Here is a 24,913-nt window from a genome sequence, read left to right on the forward strand (position 1 = left end):
TAATCAAAATATGTTCTTTCAAAGTTGTGTTTTTCTTAAACAATTGTCATTATGTAAATTATTCACTCTGTATCAGTTCATAAAGTTCTTCCCAGTTTCCTCTGAAATTGTTCATTTTGTCATTTCTTATGGAACAATACAATTCCATCACACACAAATATACCATAATTTGTTTAGGCTTCTCTTAATGGAAGTACACGCCTTTCGTTTCTAGATTAAGGCAACTACAAAAAGGAACTGCTTAAATATTTTGGTACATATGGATTCTTTTCCTCTTTCTTTGATTTATTTGGGATATAGTCCTAGTAATGGCATAAGGTGAGGCCAAGAATATTCCCTATTTGGAACTTTTGGGGAATTGAAGTTGTTTTGACCCATAGAAAGCTTATTTAGGAGATATGATATATTCAAGCACCTATTTATCAATCTTTAATTCATTTTTTCTTGTTTAAAATATAGGAGCCGGGGCAGCTAGGTGATGTAGTGGATAAAGCACCGGCCTTGGAATCATGGTTCAAATCTGGTCTCAGACACTTAATAATTACCTAGCTGTGTGGCCTTGGGCAAGCCACTTAACCCCATTGCCTTGCAAAAAACCTAAATAAAATAAAACAAAATATAGGAGCCTATAACTTAGAAAGAAGCTGAGAATAAAAGAAGAGAATTTAATGGTCTCAAGTCAAGTACAGTTAGTTAGTACTAGAGTTGGAATCCAAACTCAAGTCTGGCTTCCCAGCTCTGTGTACTTTTTACATACAACTGGCATAGTATCAATAAAAGAAACAACTTTAGGTGGGGGGAATGGTAGTATAACAAACAACTTTAGGTGGGGAGATTGATAGTACATTTCTTTTTCCTACACTTCTAATATACTATAATAATAGCTCCATCTGCTACCTTCATAGTTTTGCCTTGACTGTCTTCCAGGACCAGAAAGCATTCTTTGCTCATCATCATCATCCCCTCCTAAAATGTCTACCTTTTAAGACTTAGCTCAAGATCTACTTTCTATGTGAAGACTTTTCTGGGTAATCCTAAAACTTCTTGCTTTTTCTTTTCTCAATTTTCTTTCATTCACTTAGTTTGCTTTCTTTAAACTTAGATGTGATCATTTTTACTCTTCTATTAGAATGTAAGCTTTTGAGAACAGGGATTATTTTATTTAATAAATGCTTACTGATTGCATATGAAGGCCCAGTATATAGGCATTTTTCTAATTCATTCAAAGATGAATTAAAGCATGGTCTCTTTCCTAAGGAAAATCACTGTCTTGTAAGAAGGATAGAATATTATTGGATGAGTAGTATGGGGCCAGATTGTAAAACAGCTCTTGTGGCAGGATGAGGCATTTGGATTCTAACTGATAGACAATAGAGAATCAAGATATAAAAACAAGTGAGGCAAGGTGTTCTGTGGCTATAAAGTCAATCAATCAGCAAGTATTGTTTTTTCCCATGAAGCATTCAGTATTTTTTAAGAAATCACCATAACGATAATTGGTGGGAGTCCATTTTTAACTATTCATTATCATCTTACAAACTATAAAAGCCTTGGTGATATTTTTCAGCCTTTGAATGTTCCCGATGACATTTTGGAATCATGAACTCTTTATTAAATGTGAGTAATAATTTTTAAAAGAACTGCCTCTTAAAAATATCATTAACTCAGATCATCATTTTTCTTGTCTGGTCAAAGACTTTTTAAAAATGCAGTTTTGTAGGGGCTGCTAAGTGGTATGGTGATAGATCACCAACCCTGAAGTCAGGAAGATCTGAATTCAAATCCAACCTCAGATACTTCATACTTACTAGCTGTGTGACCTTGGGCAAGGCATTTAACCCTATTACCTTGCAAAAAATGAAATTATGCATTTTCTTTAAGAACACTTGGGTGTACAGTAGATAAAGTGCCTGACCTGGAGTCAAGAAGTCCAAAACCAGTCTCACTCACTTACTAATTGTATTATTCTGGGCAAGTCACATAACCCTGTTTGTCTCAGTTTCCTCATCCATAAAATGAGATGGAGAAGGAAATAGCAAACCATTCAGTATCTTTGGTAAGAAACCACCAAGTGGAGTCATAGAAACAATGATTTCAGTTCCACAATTATATTATTTAGTCCATTTATTAATATCAACTTTATTGCAACTAATTAAATACTACCCAAACCTTAATAGGTGTAGGGGAAAGATGGTTATACTATGTTCATAAAGAGCAAAAAAAAAATTACAGGATGCCTCTATTTGACCAAAAGGAGCTAGATATCTTGAAACAGTTCTCAAGGTTTGCCTTATTTTTTCTTCTCTTAAAAAATGGTCTTTGGTTAATTATGCATTGTTAAAGGTCTTGATCTGCATTGGGATAGGAGAAACTAACAAACAGAATCATTTCACCACATCATTCTTTTATTTAAAGTGGAAATGATGGGTCTAGGGTAGGTGCTAGAAGGTCTGATGAGTTGTTAAGATTCCTCAGAATTGTTTTTGAGACTGTATTCTGTGGCACACTGCAGGGTGGTGGGGTATTATACAGTGGATTATACTGATTTACAACAGCTCAGTAGGGCCTGATGCTAGGGAACAGAGCAACTGTTTGCCCTGGATGTCATCACATTTTAAATCATAAAGATACATTTTTGCTGTCATAACTAGAGCCTTCAAGATAAATTTAGTAATAGTGACTTAATGGAGAATATGTCTCATAAAATAAATAGAACTTTTGGCCACCTCTTTTGGGTGGGGAGAGAGAGAGAAGCATTTTTCAAAGATGGCATACCTATGCTTTAAGGCAGTTTCCCTGCTTTTGATACAGAATTCAAAATGGCATGCCCCTTTCACTGTGACAGCCAGGCCCAGAAGGCTTTATCTCTGGCTGTTCAGCTGTCCTAATCCTGTTGGATTTCACGTTTACTTTTGTATTCACTGCAGAAATACACCATATTTAGTAGGGTGGATGGTGACTTTTTTTGACTTTGTGATTCATTTTGGAATGAGTCACAGAGCAGATTTTTGTACACTTGTATAAATTGCCACTTTTTTAAAAGTGAAAACTTAGAGTCAAATGCACAGGGCTACATCAAAAAGGAAAAAGGAGATAAACTATCTCACCCTCAACAATGAGAGTAATGAGGTTGGAAACTATAGTTGAGAGAGGCTTTTAATTATACAGATTTGTATATATTTTTCTAAGACTCTTTGGAATAATTCGTATTATCACAGGGTTGCCTTGAAGGTTAAACTCTAAAAGATTCTTCTCCTATTTCTAGATCAGTTCCCATTTTTACCTCTTCTCCTCTGTCTCATTTTGCCTAAGTCCCAAGATGATATTACTTTTCCTTCTCAGATTACATTATATCATATCTGTACCTAATTATTCCTACATGTCTCCCCCATAAGAATGCAAATGCCTTTCTATGAATTCCCTAACACTTAGTATAGTTGCTGATGTACCTTAAGCAATTGATACTATGGACTTGTTATTGACATGATGATGATGATGATGATGATGACGCTGATGATGTGGTGATGGTAGTGGTGGTGGTGATGGAGGTGGTGGTAGTGATGGACAAAAAGAAGTAAGTTATTTGGACATGTTGAACTTGAGATAATGGTGGAACGTCCAAGGGTATTGTCTGAAGTGCTGAGACGTCAGGACTGGAGATAGATCTGAAAGTTGTCTATGTAGTTGAAGCATAAGAGAAAATGAGATTATCGAGATAACAAGAACTACGATGAATACAGTACTTTAACGTCTGCAAGGCACATATTCTCACAATAATCATGGGAGATAGGTGAGATTATAATCTCCATTTTTCAAATGAAGAGATTGAAAATGAGAGAGTCACAGTGATTTGGGATTCCACAGCTGATGAATGACTGAGGCAGTATATCCCATCTGTAAAACAGGGTTAATAATAATAATACCCATCCAAACTTGCCTCACATGACTGTTGTGAGGATCAAATGCAATAATACACATTGCATAACCTCCTTTGAACCAGCAGTCATTCTAAATCCTGAGGATACAAAGATAAAAGTGAAGCAATCACTGCCCTCAAAGAGCTTATATTCTATCAGGAGAAAATATCTGTAAGTAGTATTTGTGTATGTTGATGCAAATGTGCATATATATGATGTGAACAAATCAATTTGGTATGAGTGGAGGAGATGAAGAAAGGTCTCATGTAGGAGGAGGTGCTTAAACTAAGCTTGGAAGGCAGCCAAGAATTCTAAGAGCCAGGAATGAGGAGGCAGAGCATGCCAGATATCAGGGGCGGTCTACTATACAAAGGCATATCAATGGAAATTAGAATGTCCCCCATGAGAAAGATGTACAAGCTAGTTGGGTTGGAAACTAGAATCCATGATGGACAGTAAAGTATAATAAGTTTATAAAGCAAGTTGTAACTGGTTTGGGAAGAGTTTTAAACACCAAACCACTGAGTTTATGTTTAATCCCTTAAGATAAGAGAGAACCATTGGTGCTACATAGAGAGGAAAGGGACATGGTCAGACCTGAGCTTTAGAAAGATGATTTTGGTAACTCTGTGAAAAACAGATTAGAGAGGAGGGAGACTCGAGAAAAGGAGATCAATGAAGAGACTATTGTGATCAATCAGATGAGAAGGATGGCAGCATGAATGGAGAAAAAGGTGCAGAGAGATGTTGCAGAAGTGGAAATTTTTGATACTTGACAATTGATCCCATACAGGGAGGTGAGGGAGAATGAATTGTCAAGGTTGACTCTGTAGTTCCAAACCTGGGTGACTAAAATAGAGCCCTCAACAGATATTGGTAAGAAATACAATATATCTAGTGATCTTCTTTGTAATAAATGATGTAAAGATAAGCCATTCCTACAGAGGTGTCAGAAGTTAACAGAATGAAAGAATAATGCTCACCCTACATCTAATCATCCTAATAATATTTTCATTTTTAAAAAATCAATTAGCAGTTCTCCCCAAAGTTATGGCTGCTGTTTTTCCTGCAACATGATTTGACCTTGCTGACACATACCACTTTTTGTGGAGAGTTGTGGTTTTAGGCTCTGAAGAGAATGATACTATTCCCATTTTGCAGAAAATTCTGCATACAGGAGTTGTGGTTCCGTCTCCCATCAAGTTACTGGCTGCCAAGATAAGAGTGAATGGAAGAAGGCTGTTAGGAATGCTGGTCAGATAAGATGAAAAATAGAACAAAATTCAAACAGTGTTGAAAAAAGCAGGTGTCAGTACCTTCCAAAACATAAATTCAGGTCACTCCATCTAAAATGCCAGACACATTTCAGCTTAATACTGACAAGGTTTCCCAGTAGATAAAGCTTTTCCTTTTATATCTTCTTGTAAAAGCCCTAAATTAATGCACATTTTATATAAGTAGTAATAAGATGGTTTTCAAAATTAAATGTTCCTTAAAAGAGTTAATTAGAAGAGTGAGCCTCTGCTGAACATACAAACCTGCAAACTATATGCTGGTCTTTCAAACATTATTGGAACAGATGATATGATGGCAGGCATTTGCTAGAAGGAAATATATAGGATTATAGCAAAATGCTCCCACATCTGGAATTGATTTTTACCTAAAATTATGTTTCTGGAAGAAAATGTTATATGCAATAGTTGTTTTGATGTACAAAAGGTATTCTGAATTTTAAAAACAACTTTTTTAAATACAATGGAATGGAAGGTATGTGTATACTGTGAATCATTTTACCAATTTCACAAGTTTCCATTTGTATGATTTTGCTTAAACAGGGTCACATATAATTAAATAGGAAACCCATATTAATCTTAAATGAAAAATTGGTTAGATTAACTGAGGAAGGTAAGGAGATGAGCCTCAAGTGGTATCAGGGAAACAAAATAGAACTGTTGAAAAAGAAATGATAGAATGATGTAATAAAAGGAATACGATATGTAAGAAACAAGAAGAAATACTTCTACTATACTAAACATTAATAAAGTTTTCATCTCTGACCCCTGCCAGATTTTAAATGAGAAAATAAATTGGGGAAGGCCCAAAAGAAATAAAGAAATCAACAAATATTTATTTAGTAACTATAAAGTGTCAAATACTGTCCTAGGAACTGAAGAGTCAAATAATCCCCTGGAAAAAAATTTCCAAATTCCAAATAATTCATATTTTAATAGATAAGAAATTCTTCTGAAGAAATTTTAATGGGTTTGGATTATTTTGCTTATTTAATTATTATTTAATAAAAACAAAAGCAAAATTTAGCTATTCTCCCTTTTCACAGAGTATAAAATGAATAGTGATGAATTTATATTGAAGCAAGAAAGAATTAAGTTAGACCGAATATTAGCCCATATTCAAATAGAGCTTCAGGCAGCATGGGTACCAAAGAAATAGCACTAGTTTTAAAGTTAGAGCTGTAACTTTCTGACTCTGTGACCTTGGACAAGTCACTTTCTGTGCCTGACATTTTCTCATTTGTAAAAAAAAGGTGGCTGGACCAGACAACTTCTAAGGATTCTTCCCAGCTCTAGGTTAAAGTTTGTCCATCCAGTTTTCAAGGTTGAGGTATCACTTGAGACTTAAATCTGCAATTTGAACATGCTGCAAGCAAGAAGAAAGAGGTTGCTAGTTCTGAGATTTAAGTCCCAGAGAGCTTAGTCAAAACAAATCTGAGTGGCCAAGAAGGAAAAGTACCATATTCAGTTACTCTGGATTTGAATCCCAGTAGCTAGAATGCCCAGCTTGGTGTCAGAAAGACTTGAATACAAATTCAGCTTTAGACACATAATAATTGTATATCCCTGGCCCAGTCATTCTACTTCTGCTTCAGTTTCCTCATCTGTAAAATATCGATAATAAAATCACCTATTTTTTGTGAAGGTCAAATGAGACTCTAATTATAAAAGTGCTTAGCATACATTATTATACAAATGTTAAGTATAATAATAATTATTATTACTTTGCAACCTTGGACATTTCCCTGAATTTCATTGAACTTTAGTTTCTTCATCCTCCAACTTCCCTTTCACTGTCAAAATGCCATCATCCTAATTTATATAAAATACATATTTTATATAGCATATATGTGTGCATGGATGTGTATGTGTATTTAACATATTCAAGTAGTCCAAGTTTGGACTGCCTTTGTGATTTCTTTGACCCAGGGGAACTCTCAATGAGATAATTCCATTTGCTAATTCATAACTGCACCTATTCTTTAATTCAGATGCTTGGAGCTGCTAAGTGGGACAGTGAGTAGAGTACTGGAATTGGAGATAGGAACATTTGAATTCAAATCCTGGTAGGGCATTTCAGTCATATCTAATTTTTTATGACCCCATAAAGGATTTTCTTGGCAAAGATAATGGAGTGATTTGCCATTTCATCCTCCAGTTCATTTTATAAATGAAGAAAGTATGGCAAACCCAGTTAAGTAACTTGCCCAGGGTCACACAACTAGTAAGTATCTGAAGTCAGATTTGAACTTAGGAGGAATAGTTTCCCTCATTCCAAGCCTTACACTCTATCTACTGTGCCACTGTCCTCTGTACCTCCTAGCTGCCTCGTGCCATCTAAACCTGGAAAAATCACTTTATTTTTCAAAAGCTTCAGTTTCTTCATCTGGAAGATAGAGAAAATTTTGGAGTATCAACAGAGATAACATGAGTAAAGTGCTCTGCAAACCTTAAAGCATTATATAAATTCTAACTATTTATAGAAAACTTTGCCTCTCTCAGTAGACATACATAGAAACAATTAAATAATAACTCCTTAATTTTCAATCACTGTTATCAATCACTGCATAATTTAATGCTGCTTTACCCCTGATTGCCTTGATTAGAGAATTTCTCCCACTAATCTTGTACCCTTATCTTAGAGTCAGACCTCTTTTGTCTTGAATTTCAGACAAGCTTAGTTGTCAAAAAGACTTTTGGCAATTTCTCCTCAAATTGACTTTTCTTCAGTCTTGGCCATAAGTAAAATATTCCCAAGTTAGATTGATAAAACTAATCAAAAGGTTTCTCCTGCTTTGCACCTCCAGTCTCTGAAATACGTAAAGATTTTGTCACTAACTTCTGATTCCTCTATCCTCCTCTTCCAGTGACTGAAACAAGAGGAGAGATTACAGTCATAAATGTGTTTTTCTGTATCTTTCCATGAGCCTATTTGTGACTACCTAACTTTAGAAATGGGAAAAAATACTGGATTAATGAAGAGGGCTGGATTCTAGTCTTGCTTCCACCATAACCCATATGACCTTGAGAAAGTCATTTCATTTTTCTGTCCCTCAGTGTCCTTATCTCTAAAATGAATATTGAACAAGCTGATCTTTCACCCCCCTTTCCTACTTGAACATTCTGTGATTCTGTAGCCAGTTAGCTGTAATTTTCCATTCTACTCTTAAAAAAGAAGTATCCCAGTGAGAATTGTCAGCTGCTATGGATTGCTTGAAATTTATTAGTCATTTAAATCAAATAATCTTTCCCTTTAGAAGAAGCAGACTATTCATATGCAGAATCAAATCTGCTTTCTGATTCAGGGTGCTCCTTAGTATAAATCCAGCTTTTACCAGAACATGATTTTTAAATAGCATTTTAAAAAGAAAATTTAATGAGATTTTAAAATATAACTTTGATGTGCTTGCATCAAAGACATAGCATGGTAATATGGATAGAGAACTGATCTTAAGCTAGGAATGCTGAGTTCAAGTCTTGCCTCTGATACATACAGACTGGACAACCCTGAATAATTGACAAACCCTCAATCCTTTGGTCAGTGATGCCAAACTCAAGAAGAAAAGGGGGCCACTAAACCATACATAAGAATTCCTGCAGGATACATATTGTCTTACATGTATTATGCTTGTTATATTAGAAAACCATATATTTCTATTTTCTATGTTTTATTTTATTTTCTACTTCATTTGCTAAACATTTCTCAAATAAACATTCCCAATAATGTTCTGGGTCAGTCTTATCCATATGTTTAACAACACTATTCTAGATCATAAGTTGAATTGGTCAAGGGAACTTCCTCATTGGATAATTCCTTATGCTAAGGAAATCACAGGTTCAATATTTATCCATATGAATCACAGTTATCAAGACTGGAGGAATCAAAGGAACTCAGGTACCTCTATAAGTTGATATCAGAAAAAGATCTGTTCATGAGAATATTTTAAATGTACCATTTCTGAAAACTGTGTAGCCAAAATATCTACAGAAGAATAGAATCAGACCTAAGTTTAAATACTGGCTTTGCTATCCATACCAATGTAATTGGGAGCTCATCACTTTCCTACTCTGGGCAGACTTCTCATCTATAAAATGAAGGAAAGGGATTCTTGAAAGTAATTTGAAATTATAAATGTTTTTTAATCGACTAAAAGAGCCATATTTTTTAAATCCAGAGTCTAGTTAGGAAAAGACCCTAATAAAGTTTAAAAGGGAGGGAGATCCATAGACACTAAAATGTGAATAACCATATTTTCTGTAGAATTAAAAATAATAGGTATCCATCGATTGAAAAAAAAGAATTAAAAGCCATGGAAAATATTTATGAACTGATAGAAAGCAAAGAAAACAAAATCAAATGAGAGAAACAAAGGGATAGCAGCCTACAGCCCACAATAATCAATATTCAACTTTCATGGGAGTAGCATTCCTAGAAAACAACATAAAAGACAAAACTGCAAATGTTTATGCATTTAATCCAAGGGCAATAGGAAGTTAGGTTTTGCTGAAAATACACTTTTCTTGCATATAATTCTTTAAAAAATGAATTCTGAAAATATATACTTTTCCTAACACAATAGCCATGAAATAAACCATAAAATACAGTACACAAAATAAAATTGTTAACATGAAAAACATTTTTTCTCTCTAGTAATTTCCTAGAATTCTGTGATCTTCTGTACTAACATCTCAATTTTAAGAAATTTTAATTTCAAACCTTATTCACTTTTCATTACACATGAGATGACATTTATAGAGCATTTTGCAAATCTTAAAGAACTTTAGAAATGTTAACTATAATTGTATGAACTTTCATTTTAAGTAGATCTCAAATTACACTTAAGTAATCCATGGGAAGAGTAATCAGCTTAGACAAATTCAAAATTATGCACAATTAAATATCTATGAGGTAAATTCTATTATTACCTCCATTTTGATGATGAGAAGATTGAGACATAAAAATTTCAAGTGATATATTTATCATCATACAACTCATAAGTGGAGACAATGACATTATAACTCAGGTTTCTCTTTACCCTAAGTCCATTACCTTTTTTAGTATAGAATACTTAGGTACGCTCCATCTTTTATTGATTTGTCTAAGACGAGATAAGCTAAATTTACACAAAGTAAAGTAAGCAAAATTTAAAAAAAACTATAATGGAAACAATGACTATGACAAAACAAGCAGAGATTTACATATATACACATATAAAAAACTATGTATTTATAAAACTGGGTATAAATGTGTGTTGTAGTTCAATCATTTTTCAATCGTGTCTGATTTTTTGTGAACCCATTTGAAATTTTCTTGGTAAACAAACTGCTTTATCACTGGTCTCCCATTTCCTTCTCTATCTCATTTTACAATAAGGAAACTGAGGCAAATAAGGTAAGGCTACTTGAGGCCCAATGTCTTACAGCTACAAAGTGTTTGACACCAGATTTGAACTCAGGAAGATGTGTCTTCAGGGTCAGCACTCTATATACAATGGCACCATTTGATTGCCTATATGTATTTATACATATGATATATATATATATATATATATATATATATATATACATATACATACATTTTTATGTATAAAAGTTTGTATTTATTCATACACAAACATGCACATACCACCCACAATTACCTTGATCACGAATATACTTGATGTTACTCTTAGAAGTCAAATTTAGGCTCCCATTACAAAATATTTAAATAATGTATGAAAATATTAAAATTCCTAATGGATAAACATTTCCCCCCCCCTTTAAAGAATTTCTTAAATTTCATGAATGATGTCCTTTTAAAGAACGGTATCTACAATAGTTCCTGACAATAATAGACCCTTAATAAATGTCTGTTAACTAACTGGTTGAACAATATGATCTTCCAGGATAACTAAGATTTTTTCACACACAAAAATGTTTTTTGACCAATAGCCCTGTAATTAAGATTTTATTTAAAATCTGTACTAAAAAAAATCTAAATTTTAATTGTTGATACTCTACATCCAAAATTTACTTTGCATTTATTTTATACACTTTTATCAGTGTACTTCTTATACACCCCTGCCAATGGAATAGAAATTCCTCAAGGTCAGGAACTGTTGTTTCTGTTTTTCCTTTCTATCTCTAATATATATGTTTGTGTGTGTGTGTGTGTGTGTGTGTGTGTGTGGTCAAATCTCTAGGCTTGAGCTTCTTAAAATTTCTTTTAAAATTAATTGAATTTTAAGTTACTCTTTTTCATGGAGATGAAATCCTAGATATACTTGACAATTTTTGAAATAATCAAAGAATTATTGATTAAATTTTAATTTAAAATACAATTTTAATTAATAATAATGCTACTATAAAGAAATGAAGTCTTTTCACACCCATCAGATAATAAAAATATGGAAAAGTATTAAATGAGCAAGATTTTTTTTAATTGTGATTGCTGGCAACTGAATGATATTTATTTCTTTCCCTATGATGCAATTTTTTCACATTCTGGTGCAATGTCTTTCTTTTCCTAAGTAAATATATAATGAAGCATCAGTAGATTTGTTTCCATTCTCTTTCTCTGGTTGTAAAATGAGCAAGTGCATTGCTTTAAAAAAGACAAGGGTTGGTTATAAAGCAGTTTTAAACTGCTTCAATATTTTGCTTTTGATTTACTCATCTTTTGGAAAATAGGTTTTTATATTTGTCATTTTGGGAGATGCACAGTCTTCACAAGACATAAATGAGTCTAATTTCCTATACATTCCCCTTCACTCTTCTCTTGCAGGCAACTGGCATTGTTAAACAAATTATGTTTTTTCATTTATTATATTTGCTAAAGAGACAGATTTGCAGAATAATAAAAAATTGTTTTCTTGCCTTGCCATCAAAAGGGCACACATGCCCTGAGGTGCAGTTCTAATAACACTTCTATTTCAAACCTCAGACACTTAGAAAAGACCCACCACATGAAAAATAATTGCTTCCTCTATACCAAATTTTCAGCCTTACTAGGAAGTTGTATTATTAGATTGGAAAAAGCTTTATTTACTTTTGCTGAAGGAAACAAATTTCTAATATATATCAAACCCTGTAGTCAAGGCCATGAAGTAATTCAGCAATCATGGAACTAATGCATTAATCTTGTGTAAAAAAGAAACTATCTCTCCCTGCTTTTAGAGTTTCTTTATTTACTTTAGTTCAGGACCTGGTCATCTTTTTAATAAAATAATGTTTAGATAAGCTAGACAAAAATACCTCCACTTTCAACTGAGAATCAGAAGAGACCTTAATGAACATCTAGATATTCACCATCTTTTTGAATACCTCTAAGGAAGCTGGGTAGCTCAAATTGTTAGGAAGTTTTCCCTAACATTGAACATATAGTGATTTCATGGCAACTTCCATCCACTGTTCCTGATTCTTTGCTATGGACCCATACAGAGCAAATCTAATAGCTTCCTCTCATGGCCATTTCAGGTTCTATTTGGAAGGTGAGGTGAAGTGAGGAAGGAGAAGAACATTAAGATTTCCTACAATTATGTCATTATCCATGTCTTTTTGCAGTTCTGTTAACTTAGTATAGAAAAAAGTTACTACCTTAGAATCTAATAATTGTTATCTCCTTTTTATGTCTCTATTATTTTATTTTCCAATTACATACATAGTTTTCAACATTCATCATTTTTTCTACCACCTTCTCTTTACTCCCCTTTCCCTATGGTGGGGAACAATCTGGTAAAAGTTGTACATTTACAATCATTTTTAACATCTTTCCATATTGCGTATGTTTTGAAAGAGGAATTGAAACTAAGGGGGAAAAGTTTAAGAAAGAAAAAAACATAAAAGAAGTTTTAAGACATAAACATGGTATGATTCACTCTGCATTCAGACTCTATAGTATTTTCTATGTGGATGGCATTTTCCAAAACTGGGCTTTCAGTATTGTCCTTGAACACTGAATTGTTAAGAGGAATTGCATCTATCAATGCTAATTATCTCACATGGTGCTGTTAATGTGTACAACATTGTCTTGGTGCTACTCACTTCACTCAGCATCAGTTCATATGAGTCTTTAGGTCTAGCCACTCATGATTTCTTACAGAACATAGTATTTCAAATAATTCATAGACCATAACTTATTTAACCATTCCCTAATTAATGGGGAGTCCCTCAATTTCTAATTCTTTGCCGCTACAAAAAGAGATTCTATAAATATTTTTTGTACATGTGGATCTTTTCCAATTTTTTATGAACTCCTTGGGATATAGACCAAGTAAAGATATTGCTGAATCAAAGGAAATACACAATTTGATTGCCCCTCAAACATAGTTCTAAATTGTTCCCACAACTCCAGCAACAGAGCATTAGTGTTCCAATTTTCTCACTTCCTTGCCAATATTAGTCATTTCTCCTTTTTATCATCTTAGTCAGTCTGATAGTTGTATCTAGTACCTCAGAGTTGTGTTAATTTGCAATTCTCTAATCAATAATGATATGGAGCATTTTTTCATATGACCATAACTTTAATTTCTTCATCTGAAAACTGTCTATTCATATCATTTGACCATTTATCAATTAGACAATGACTTGTAATTTTATAAATTTTACTCAATTCTCTCTATATTTTTAAGGAGGTCTTTATCAGAAATGCTAACTGTGACAATGGTTTCCTAGCTTCCTGCATTCCTTCCAATTGTGACTGCTTTGGTTTTAATTGTACAAAAAAATTTATTTATATATAGTCAAAATCACATTTTGCAATTTATAATGTTCTCTATTTCTGGGTTGGTCATAAATTTATTCCCTTTTCATAGATTGGACAGAGTATTTCTTGATCTCTTCACTGGTTGATAGTAGCACCATTTGTGCCTAACTCTTGTACCCATTTTGATCTTTTTTTAATAGGATAAGAGATGTGGGTCTATGCCTAGCAGAGTCTTGGTGTCGTAAAAATAATTTGATGTAACTACTTCACCTATTTTTTAAAATAATTCATATAGAATTAGTATTGTTTCTTAAATGTTTGGTAGAATTCATGAATAAATCCATCTGACGCTGGAGATATTTTTTCTTAGGGAGTTTATTGATGGTTTCTTTAATTTCTTTTCCTAAAATGGGTTATTTGAATATTTTATTTCCTCTTCTGTTAATCTGGGTAGTTTATTCCTTGTAAAAATTCTTCCATTTCATTTATATGTTAGATTTGTTGGTGAACAGGTAGGTAAAATAGTTCTAAATTATTCCTTTAATTTCCTCCTTATTGGTATTGAGTTTACCATTTTCATTTTTGATACTGGTAATTAGGTTTTCTTTTTATTCAATCAAATTAAACAAAGATTTATCTATTTTATTGGTTTTTCATTAAACCAATTTAGTTTTATTTATTAGTTCAATAGTTTTCTTACTTTCAATTTCATTAATTTCTCTATTGATTTTTCAGAATTTCTAATTTTGTATTTATTGGGGAATTTTTAATTTGTTCTAATGTTTTGAGTTGCATGAGCAACTCTATTTTATTCATATAAACATTTAGAGATATAAAATTTTCCTTAATAACTGCTTTTGGCTGCATCTCATAAGTTTAGGTATGATATCTCATCATTGTCATTATCTTGGCTAAACTTGTTGATTATTTATATGATTTGTTGTTTAAAATTAGGCTATTTAATGTACATTTTTTAATTTTTCATGACCCTTTATTAATGCAATTTTATTACATCATAATCTGAAAAGGATGCAATTAATATTTCTCCCTTTCTGCACTTTATTGTAAGGTTTTAATGCCCTATTATAAGGTCAAATTTTGCATAGATGTCATGTAATACAGAGAAAAAAGGATATTCCTTTCTATCTCCACTGAATTTTCTCCAGAGCTCTATCTTATTTAAGTTTTCTAAAAATCTATTTACCTTCTCAACTTCCTTCTTGTTTATTTTGAGGCTAAATATTTAATTCTGATAGAGGGAGATTGAGATTCCCAATAATTACAGTTTTGCTTTCTAAACCTCCTGTTACTTATTTAGCATCTTTTCTAAGATTTTGGAAGCTAAAACACTTAGTATATATATATATGTTTAATAATGATATTACTTAATTGCCTATAGTATATTTTAATAAGATATAATTTCCTTCCTTATGGCTTTTATTGAGACCTATTTTTGCTTTTGCTTTGTCTAAGATAAGGATTGCTATCCCCCTGCTTATGCTTTTTTACTTCAGCTCAAGCATAATACATTATGCTCCATTTACCTTATGTGTGTCTCTCTACTTCAAATGTGTCTCCTGTAAAAAATAAATTGCAAGATTCTCAATTTTAATCCACTCTGCTATCTGCTTCCATTTCATGGGAGAGTTCATCCCATTCACATTTACAATTTTGATTACTAACTCTGTATTTACTTTCATGCTACCTTCACCCATTTGTACTTTTCTCTTTACTTTCCCCTTATCTATCCTCACCAGTGTTTTGCTTCTGACTGCTGTCTCTTGAACAGTTCTTCTTTCCACCAGGTCTTTCCTTCTCCTTTTCCTCTTTTCCTTTTCCTTTTAACTTTAATTTTACCACTACTTTTAGCTTCAGTGTCATTTTTATTAGTCCATTTTCCCCCTGTTTTTCCCTTCCCAACCCTACTTCTCTCTAGGGTAGGATAAATTTTAAAACTCAGTTGAAAATGTATGTTATTCTTATTTTGGACCAAATTTGTTGAGAGTAAGATTTACTCAGTTCATTCTTCCCTTCATTCCTAATAGGTCTTCATGTAGTATTATTTATCCTCCAATGCTTCTTCTCCTAATATAAGCCTTCTTTTCATGCCTTAATAGTTTTAAACCTATCTTGGAACCACAACCTCTGTTTTGATAAAAGTACAATTCTCAAGGTTGGTTGATTGATCAATTGATTGATCAATTGACCAATTCCTTGGTATTTAAATTGCTTTATTTATTGCTTGCAGTATATTCTCCTTTATGTGAGAATTCTGAAATTTGACTACAATATTATTTGGAGGTTTTAATCCTGGGATCTCTTTTTGAAGGTGATCATGGATTCTTTCAAGGACTATTTTGTTTTCTTGTACTAGGGTATTAGAATACTTTTTCATGATAATCTCATGAAAGATATTTTCCAGGCTCTTTTTTTAATCAAGGATTTCAGGTAGACAAATAATTCATAAATTATCTTTTCTGGATCTATTGGGTCATTTTCCCTAAGAGATACTTTATATTTTCTTTGATGGAATCTTGGTATCTCATGGAATCATTTGTTTCCATTTTCCAATTCTAATTTTTAGGTTTTTATTTTCTTCAGTTTTCTTTTGTGTTTCCTTTTCCAATGGTAATTTTACTTTTTGATGAGTTGTTTTTTTTTTCCAGTTGGTCATTTTTACTTTGAAAGGAATTAGTTTCTGTAGTTAATTTTTCGTAATTCCCCTTCATGACTCTCATTTCTTTTCCCCATTTTTCTTTTCCCTCTCTTCTTTGGTTTTTCAAATCCTTTTGACTTCTTCCATGAGATCTTTTAAGATTGGAGGTCAATCCATAAGCTCCTTTGAGGTTTCACACAAAGATATTTTATCACTGCTTTCTTCTCCTGAGATGGCATTTTTATCATTCCTCTGAGAATAATAACTTTCTAGGTTTAGCAATTTGGTGGGGGGAGTTTTGCTTATTTTGATACTTGAGCTTTGCTCCTGAGACACAAGAGGTATAGGCCCAAGTTTTTTTGTGCTGGAACCAAGGGATTAATTCCTGATTCCTTACCACTTTCCTATTATGTTGCCTATTTAGTGGTTTCTACCCTGTATTTGAATAGTTCATCTGTTGCACCAGTGTTCCTGGGGTTCAAAATTTGTCCTGTGAGTTGTGCATGGGACCTTCCCTGTTGACCTGCTACCATACTGGCTTGTTGAGACTAGACCTGAGCTGTGCTTTGACTAAGAGCTTCCCTCTGGCTTTCCACCTCTCCTGCCTACACTGGGCTATATTCCCCTTTTAACCAGAAGTGACAGATCTTTACTGAAGTTTCTCCATGATATCTTGAATTGAGAACTTATTTCAGTCTTTTTTTGTGAGATCTAAGACTTTTGGGTCTGTGTAAAGGCTTCATTTAAATTGTTTCAGAAGAAACTCCAAGGGCTTCCTAGTTTCACTTTGCCATCTTAGCTCCATCCCAGAATATTCCTGTTACCATCCTCAATGTAAGATTTTTCTTTCTGGCACAGGCTCCTCCTTGGGGTACTTTTTATATAATGTGTTCAAAACTGGAAACAATGCTATGGTGTTTTTGAAAAGAAGGAGGTTTGAAAAATGATATAGCAACATGAAAAATATTCAGATTAGAACTTAATTTATCTTGTTTTATAATGATTTCCAATCTCTTGAAATGGTGGTCTTCCCCAAAAATCTCCCTAAGATCAGTTCCTAAGTATATAAAATATATATTTTCTTGCACATAATTTTCCTGTTCTGTCACAAATTTTTCCAGGAAAACTTCAAGTTAAATTATCATCACTACCCTCAAAATAAGTTCTTGAACCATCTCTTTCATCTTATTTTTACCCATCTTTTATAATTGCCTAAAATTTCATACTCCAGATGTTTGCCTCTGAGCAGAAAAAAAATATGAAGGAAAGGTCATGGGAATTGGCAAGAGTCACTGGAAAACAGTGGTACAGAATGCATGAAATATTTTAGAATGCTTTAAAGATTTATGATGTAAGTTCTGAAATGTACCATATCCAAAAACTTTGAGACATTAAAATGCTAAGAAATAAAATCACAAACATTGAATCTGAACAGTAGAAAACACCCAAAGGCTAATCAGAAGACAATGGCTAGGCAGCTGGGTCATGCAGTGGATAGAGCACCAGCCCTGGAGTCAAGAGTACCTGAGTTCAAATCCAGACTCAGACACTTAATAATTACCTAGCTGTGTGGCAGCCTTGGGCAAGACACCTTAACCCCATTGCCTTGCAAAAACTAAAAAAAAAAGACGACAATGGACAATGGCTAAGTGTCAGTGCAAGGGTGACTCAATTTAAAGCATTTAGGGAAAAGGTGAGGTTTATGCAAGAGTCCCTGATGTAGTGGGAATGAGTACTGGCTTTGTAGAGAAACTGGAATCAAACTTCATCTTTGATACACATTATCTGTCCCCTTGAGTTGCCCTGGTTCTGAGTTTTCGCTCATATATGATATGAGAGGGTTGGAACCTGAATTGCTTTCCAGTTCTAAATATGGATTATATTATTCTATTCTTTAGTCCCTGTCTTCATGGATTTTAGAGTTTAGTAAGATTAAAGATAGAAATATAGATAATTAATTACAGTGTATGCTAAATGAATCACTCACAAAATAAAGTATTACATATTAGAATTCTCTCTAAAAAGTAGCATAAAATATTTTTTAAAATTCAATATACCTTGGAAGTTAATAGACTTTGCATATTAACCATCTGGAGTAGTAGTGTGGTAATCAGGACAAGGATTATCTTTTGCCTCTTTTTGGTATCCCTAGCACCAAGTATAGTGTGAATTCATAGTAAGTGTTTAATAAATGTTGATTGACTCCTTGTAGGCAAGGATGGAATTGAATTTGAATTCTTCTCCTAACTAATTATGTCACCTTTAATTTTTTTTTATTTAAGGCAATGGGGTTAAGTGACTGGCCCAAGGCCACACAACTAGGCAATTATTAAGTGTCTTAGGCTGGTTTTGAACTCAGGTCCTCCTGACTCCAGGGCCGGTGCTCTATCCACTGAGCCACCTAACTGCCCCCAATTATGTTACCTTTTGAACAAGTGATAGAATGTTTTTTGGATGACAGTTTCTTGATCTCCTTGTGGGGTTTGAAATAGTTGTAAATTTCTATAATTCTTCATCTCATGACTGTTATGTATGTGGCACTATGAACAAGGAATTGGACCTGGAATCAGGAAAACTTGAGGTGGAATCCTGAATCAAATATCTGTTAGTTGGCCATGGCAAAGTCTTTAACCTATTTCATCTTCAGTTACCTCTAAAATGGGGATGATACCATCCACTTCATAGCGTTGTTATGAAGATCAAGTGACTTAAAATATATAAAGTATTTTGAAAACTTCAAAATACTATATATGCTAATTATGCTATTATCATATCATTCATAATGGTTTTTGGACTTAGATAGATTTTCTAGAAATTTGAGAAATAATATTGATTACATAGCATAAAAGGTTAAAAAAAAGTGGAGCAATTGGTAGTAGGAGCAATTGGTTCTTAGATTCTATTTTCCTGACAGTGTTGCTAATGATTGGAACCAAACAGAATCTCAGAATTGCTGACTCTTCTATTCTAGGTCAATTTATCTGACAGATTCACTCCTCAGTAATCATCCGCAATGGTGATATATGAACACAGAGATCAAGATACAGATGCACAATTCTTAAGCCCTGAAGCCTTATCTTTAAACAGAAGTGGCAAGTCCAGAACACTGGACACTGAGCGAAGGGAGAAGGAGGAAGAGAGAGTTTATTCTAGCAGAGATGGTCTAGACAACCATTTACCTTTCTCTGTGCATTTGCAATACCTTAGTGGAGTCTCAATTACATTGCTTTTAAAAGTGGAGGGAAAGCAATAAGAATGAGAAGGGAGATTTTTCCCCTTTGTCTCACTCCTCCATCAGCCTCAGTTCAAACTGATATATGAACATTGGTTAGCAGATTGAATATGTGTCTATACATATGCATATATATATATATATATATATACAAACTGAATTTATAATACACATATTACTCTTTTGCATATATGAAATGTGCTATTGATCCACCATGAGTAGGATATGTATTTTGGATGTTTTACCTTTAGTGGTAATGAATTTACATTAATCCATCCATATTCTGTCCCTGATTCTCATTGTCACTAAGTGATATGGTTACTAAATGATTCTGGAGTATTTAGATTGTTTTCTGCTAAGTGAAAGAAAATGTAAGATGGAAATGACTTTTATATGACTATACAAATATAACCTATGTCAAATTGTTTGCCTTCACAACAGGAAGAAGGAAGAAGAGAATTTAGAATTCAAAATAATAACAAGGAATGATAAAAAAATTTTCATGTAATTAGAAAATATTTAAAAATAGATTAATTTATGTTTCTTCCTTAACGATATAATTTCTCTCTCATCATATTCAATGCACATCAATGCATACTATGGGAATGATGTAAAGACTAACAAACTGCCTACTGTGGGGGTGGGGGGGGAGAGAAGCAGGATTGGGGGGGGGAAATTGTAAAAATCAAACTAAATAAAACCTTTCTAAAATTAAAAAAAAATAATTAAATTAAAGAAAATAGAACTATTTTGTTCTAAAACTATGAGCCAGTTCAATTTGACAGGCAATTTAATAGAATACTAGACCTGAAAGCAGAAAGCACTAAAATTCAAATCTGTCCTCAGAAGCTGTCTACTGTAGGAGCCTGGGCTAGTCACTTAACCTTGTCTACCTTAGTTTCCTCATCTGTGAAATGGGATTAATTATTATACCTGCCTCTCAGGTAGTTGTCAGGATCAAATGAGATTCTCATTGTAAATTGCCTGGCCAATGATAAGTGGTATATAAATATTAGCTATTACCAATTAATATTAAATTCCTTCTGGAGTGATAGGTTGAAAATAGATTGTGAAAGGTTTTAAAGAAGTTTGTCTTTTTTTCAGAGGTAATAAGGAACTCTTTGATAAGGGAACAACAACTTGTGCTTTTGTTCAGTCATTTTTAGTCCTGATTGACTCTTTGTAACCTAATTCGGGGTTTTCTTGGCAAAGACACAAGTGGTTTTCTCATTTCCTTCTCCAGCTTATTTGAGGAAATTGAGGCAAATAAGATTAAGTGACTTGCCCAGGGTCACACAACTAGGAAGTATCTAAGGTTAGATTTAATCTCAGGAAGATGAGTCTTCCAGACTGTACTCTATCCACTTTACTTTAGATGTATGCATCTGTGTAAAGTGTGACCTAGAGATAATAGACAGTAGAGCAATGGAGAACAGTTAGGAAACTGTAACAATAATCCAGGTGAAAAGTGATGAGGGCCAGATCTCAAAAAACATGATTCCTTCCTATTAGGAAAACATCCTCTATTATTAAGGATTCCTCTACTGCTTAGCATGCAGTCTTCATAAGTTACTGTGGTCAAAAGAAATCATTCTCTTCCAGGTCATTTCTTGTTTGTCTATTCTGCCTTGACAACATTTCTCAGATGAGATGCCTTTTTTTTCCCAGTCCCCTAGTCACTCTCTTATCACTTCATCACCCTCATCACTTCAAACCTGTATATACTTATTCACCTGTTGTCTACCCCAACAGAAGGGGCTGAGAATGTATTTTTGCATTTCATTGTTTGTACATAATAAACATTTAATATATGTTTGTTGACTGATTGACAATTGACAATCTAGACTATTATCTAGATGACATTAAGATTAAATTATATGAGGAATTTATGTAACAAGCTTCTTTCTGTTGTTCTTTTCCATATTAAAGGGAGGCTAGGATAAACTGAACCACCTAGGTAAAATGAAGTGCAGTTGAGTCAAAGGATCTGTGTTCAGATTTTACCTCTAGCACTTAGTCCATCTCTGACCCTGACTAAATCACTTCCACGGCTGTGAAAAACAGAAGTTGAACAATGTAAATATTAACAGAATGCCTTCTGTGGAGGGGGGGTGGGGAAGCAAGCATGAGGGGAAAATTGCAAAACTCAAAATAAATAAAAATCTTTCTTTAAAAAAAAAAAAGAGGTTGGACTCCATAGTCTCTGAAATTCCTTTCAAACTCTAGAGCAATGATCCCATGAACATATAAAGTCAAAATGGAGTAGCAGTCTCCCTTTGCCCCACTTTTCTTTCCAGACTTCCTTTAAAGTAGTTTTATGGCATCACCTTCATTGAATCTCACTCTGGTTCACATTGGAGTTGACTTGGAGGACACATTGGATTCTTGAAGGTTATGCTTTGCAGAACATCAGTTTAAGCATTTTCTTCCAAAGCATCAAATATGGGCATGAGAAGAGAGTGTGTGTATATATACATCTATGTGTATTTATGTATGGACATGTAGGTGTGTTTAGGGATACATATACATATGTGTAGGCATGTACTATATGTACATTAGATCTATATGCATACATATATGCTAATTTGTGTATATATACTGCAGAATGATAAATGTTTTTGATGGCAACACTGTCAAAGACCATTAATAAAATCATAGAGGGATTACTGTCAGGAAACAGATCAATGAAGTTACAGATCCTTGCTGTATTCAATAACATATTATAGGATAGTAAAATTGTTTCCTCCAAATTCTAGGAGACTCCTAACTTCCTATCTGCAGCAATAATAAACAAGCTTTTGTTGGAGTATACTTGGCTGATAGCCTCTTTGGATAGGAAAGCTAAATGGAAACTTTAAGGTCATTTGGTCTATTCTACTATCATTTTAAAGATTAGGAAAATGAGCACCCAATGAGTTTTGGTCATTGTTACTATGCAGCAGAACCCAGGTCCAGGATGCATTCCATAGGCTACACGACTAGATCCCAATTAGAACAAATGATACATTTTCATCCACATTATATATTTAGGCAACAATTGGTCACCATATTTTACATAATTCTAACTTCAAGTTATACAGTTTTGAATACAAGACCACTTCCAGAAGAATTCTTTATTCGCACTAATTGGAACCTGCCCATATTCATCATTGCGTCATCGTTATCTCTTATGTCACCTTCCTTACAAAGGTTTCATTCATCCAAGGAAATGGATGTTAAGAATATTAAAATAAAAATTAATTTCATCAACTATAAAGTTAAAAGTGCTTTGTAAATCTGAAATAATTTTGTCAGTGTGAACTGCTGTTGCTAATAAACCATGAAATTTGAATTTAACCATAACAGTTCCAACTCTTTTTCCTTCCTTTTCATCCTCAAGTTTTCTATAAACAAGTGGTTTACCTTCTGAACCAGAAAATAATTTTTTATTGCTTCTGACATTAGTTTTTCCCCTGATTTGATATCTTTTGAAGATATATGGAATTTTTTTTCAGAATCCAATGGAAGTTTACTGGACAAAGAGAAATAGTCCCCTTTGTGTTCTATGAATAATACCAGCCTCAAGTAGACTCCATAAAAAATGAAATCTATATGAATTTTTAATTCCAAAGCTTATCAATTATAACTAAATAATGTTTGGGGATAAATGACATTTAGGGATAACCTATGTAGATCTAAATTAGTGTTGGTTTATTTTTGAACTGCCACATTGGAAAGTCTGCCTAGTAAAGTGTCTATGAGTTGCTGCTACTTATATGTCAGTAATGCTCTCTTAGCAGGTTTTTTCCATTTTTTGTTTTATTTTGTAGACATGAGCGTATTCATACCAAGAAAAGTAACTACAGTAAAACTTCCATGTCATCTCCAAAGGATGTGGATGATTTAGCTACCCTTGAAGTCTTGGATGAGGTAAGAAAGTCAATTTAGACATGTTACTCAAATGGTATTTTATTGAAAACATATCCTGGAGTAGCTCCATCACATGGTTCTTATCATCTAATGATCTATCCCTGAGCTTCCTAGTTAGTATCGATATAATCTAGTAAATATAAGTGTGATAAACCCAGATGTTCAACTTCACCATAAAGCACTTGACCCTCCTTCTTCCAATCCCTATGTAATACTAGAAACATAGAAATTGTTCAAACTTTACCTTTAGCTACAATAATGTTTATAATCCCCCCTTAAAAATATTAGGCTTTTCCAAGAAATAGATGATGATCTAACAGTTGACTTTGAAGTCTGAAGGTGGCAAGGAGTGGGGGAGAAATACATGTAATACTTGTTTTGTCTCACAGAAGAATTTCCTTGGAGCCAGAGAGACAATGGAAGATTTCAGTTGAACTTTTTTTAAAGAGCTTCTTCCTGATTAGAAATGCCCCCAAATGGAATGGGTTCACCATTCACAATTCCTAGAGATTTTCTATAGAGAGGCTAGATGGTAATTTAGCAGACACACTGAAGCAAAGATCTTTGTTCATTATAGGCTGAATTGGATAACCTCTGAGATCCTTTCTATCATTCTTAGCCTTTGCAAACTAGTTTGTCGCTCTAGCCATACTGATTTTCCAAGCTTTTGGAAGTTCCCCAGAGGGAGAAGAAAGTATGTGACACAACCGAGCTTCTCCTCTATCCTTTAATCCCTAATCCATGTTTTCTGAGAATTCTCAGCAGAGACAATAAATTCTTCTCACAACTATCCCTTGGGCAAGTGAACCACAAGGTAGTAGCTTGCAGTCTCAACATTCACCTTCTCATGTCTCCAGAACTAATCATTAGACTTCAGAGAAATCCAAAATAGCCCCTCCTCAGCAAAAAATGAGACCCCATACCTTTGACAGCTAAGTTAATTTTGCTTAGAAATAAATTGGGTTAACTCTAATGTTCCGTAAACAGAAATTGACATTTGGCTCATTCAAGTTTCATGTTTTAAAGCTTTATTTTAAAAAATACTACAGTTCTTTTTGCAAGCACCAACCATCCTGAAATAAAGGAAGGTTTTATCAGCATAACTCATTGACAACATTTTAAAATCCTATAGATTAAATTTTCCAGATATCGTTTAAAATTCCAGATATTAAATTTTCCAGATACTCCCCAAAGAGGACGGAGAAAAATTGGCACTAAGTATGC

General features: G+C 33.5%; 1 protein-coding gene across 1 annotated transcript in view; it reads left to right on the forward strand.

The window, feature by feature from the left end:
• The window catches only part of MYO3A (myosin IIIA), a 259,420-nt gene that overhangs the window by 92,723 nt on the left and 141,784 nt on the right, over nucleotides 1-24,913 (forward strand). The window contains exon 9 of the mRNA XM_074195073.1: nucleotides 23,590-23,689. Within this exon, the coding sequence (XP_074051174.1) occupies nucleotides 23,590-23,689 (100 nt within the window). The remainder of the gene's footprint in view (nucleotides 1-23,589; nucleotides 23,690-24,913) is intronic.

Source organism: Macrotis lagotis, chromosome 7, assembly GCF_037893015.1.
Source record: "Macrotis lagotis isolate mMagLag1 chromosome 7, bilby.v1.9.chrom.fasta, whole genome shotgun sequence".
Lineage (NCBI taxonomy): Eukaryota > Metazoa > Chordata > Mammalia > Peramelemorphia > Peramelidae > Macrotis > Macrotis lagotis.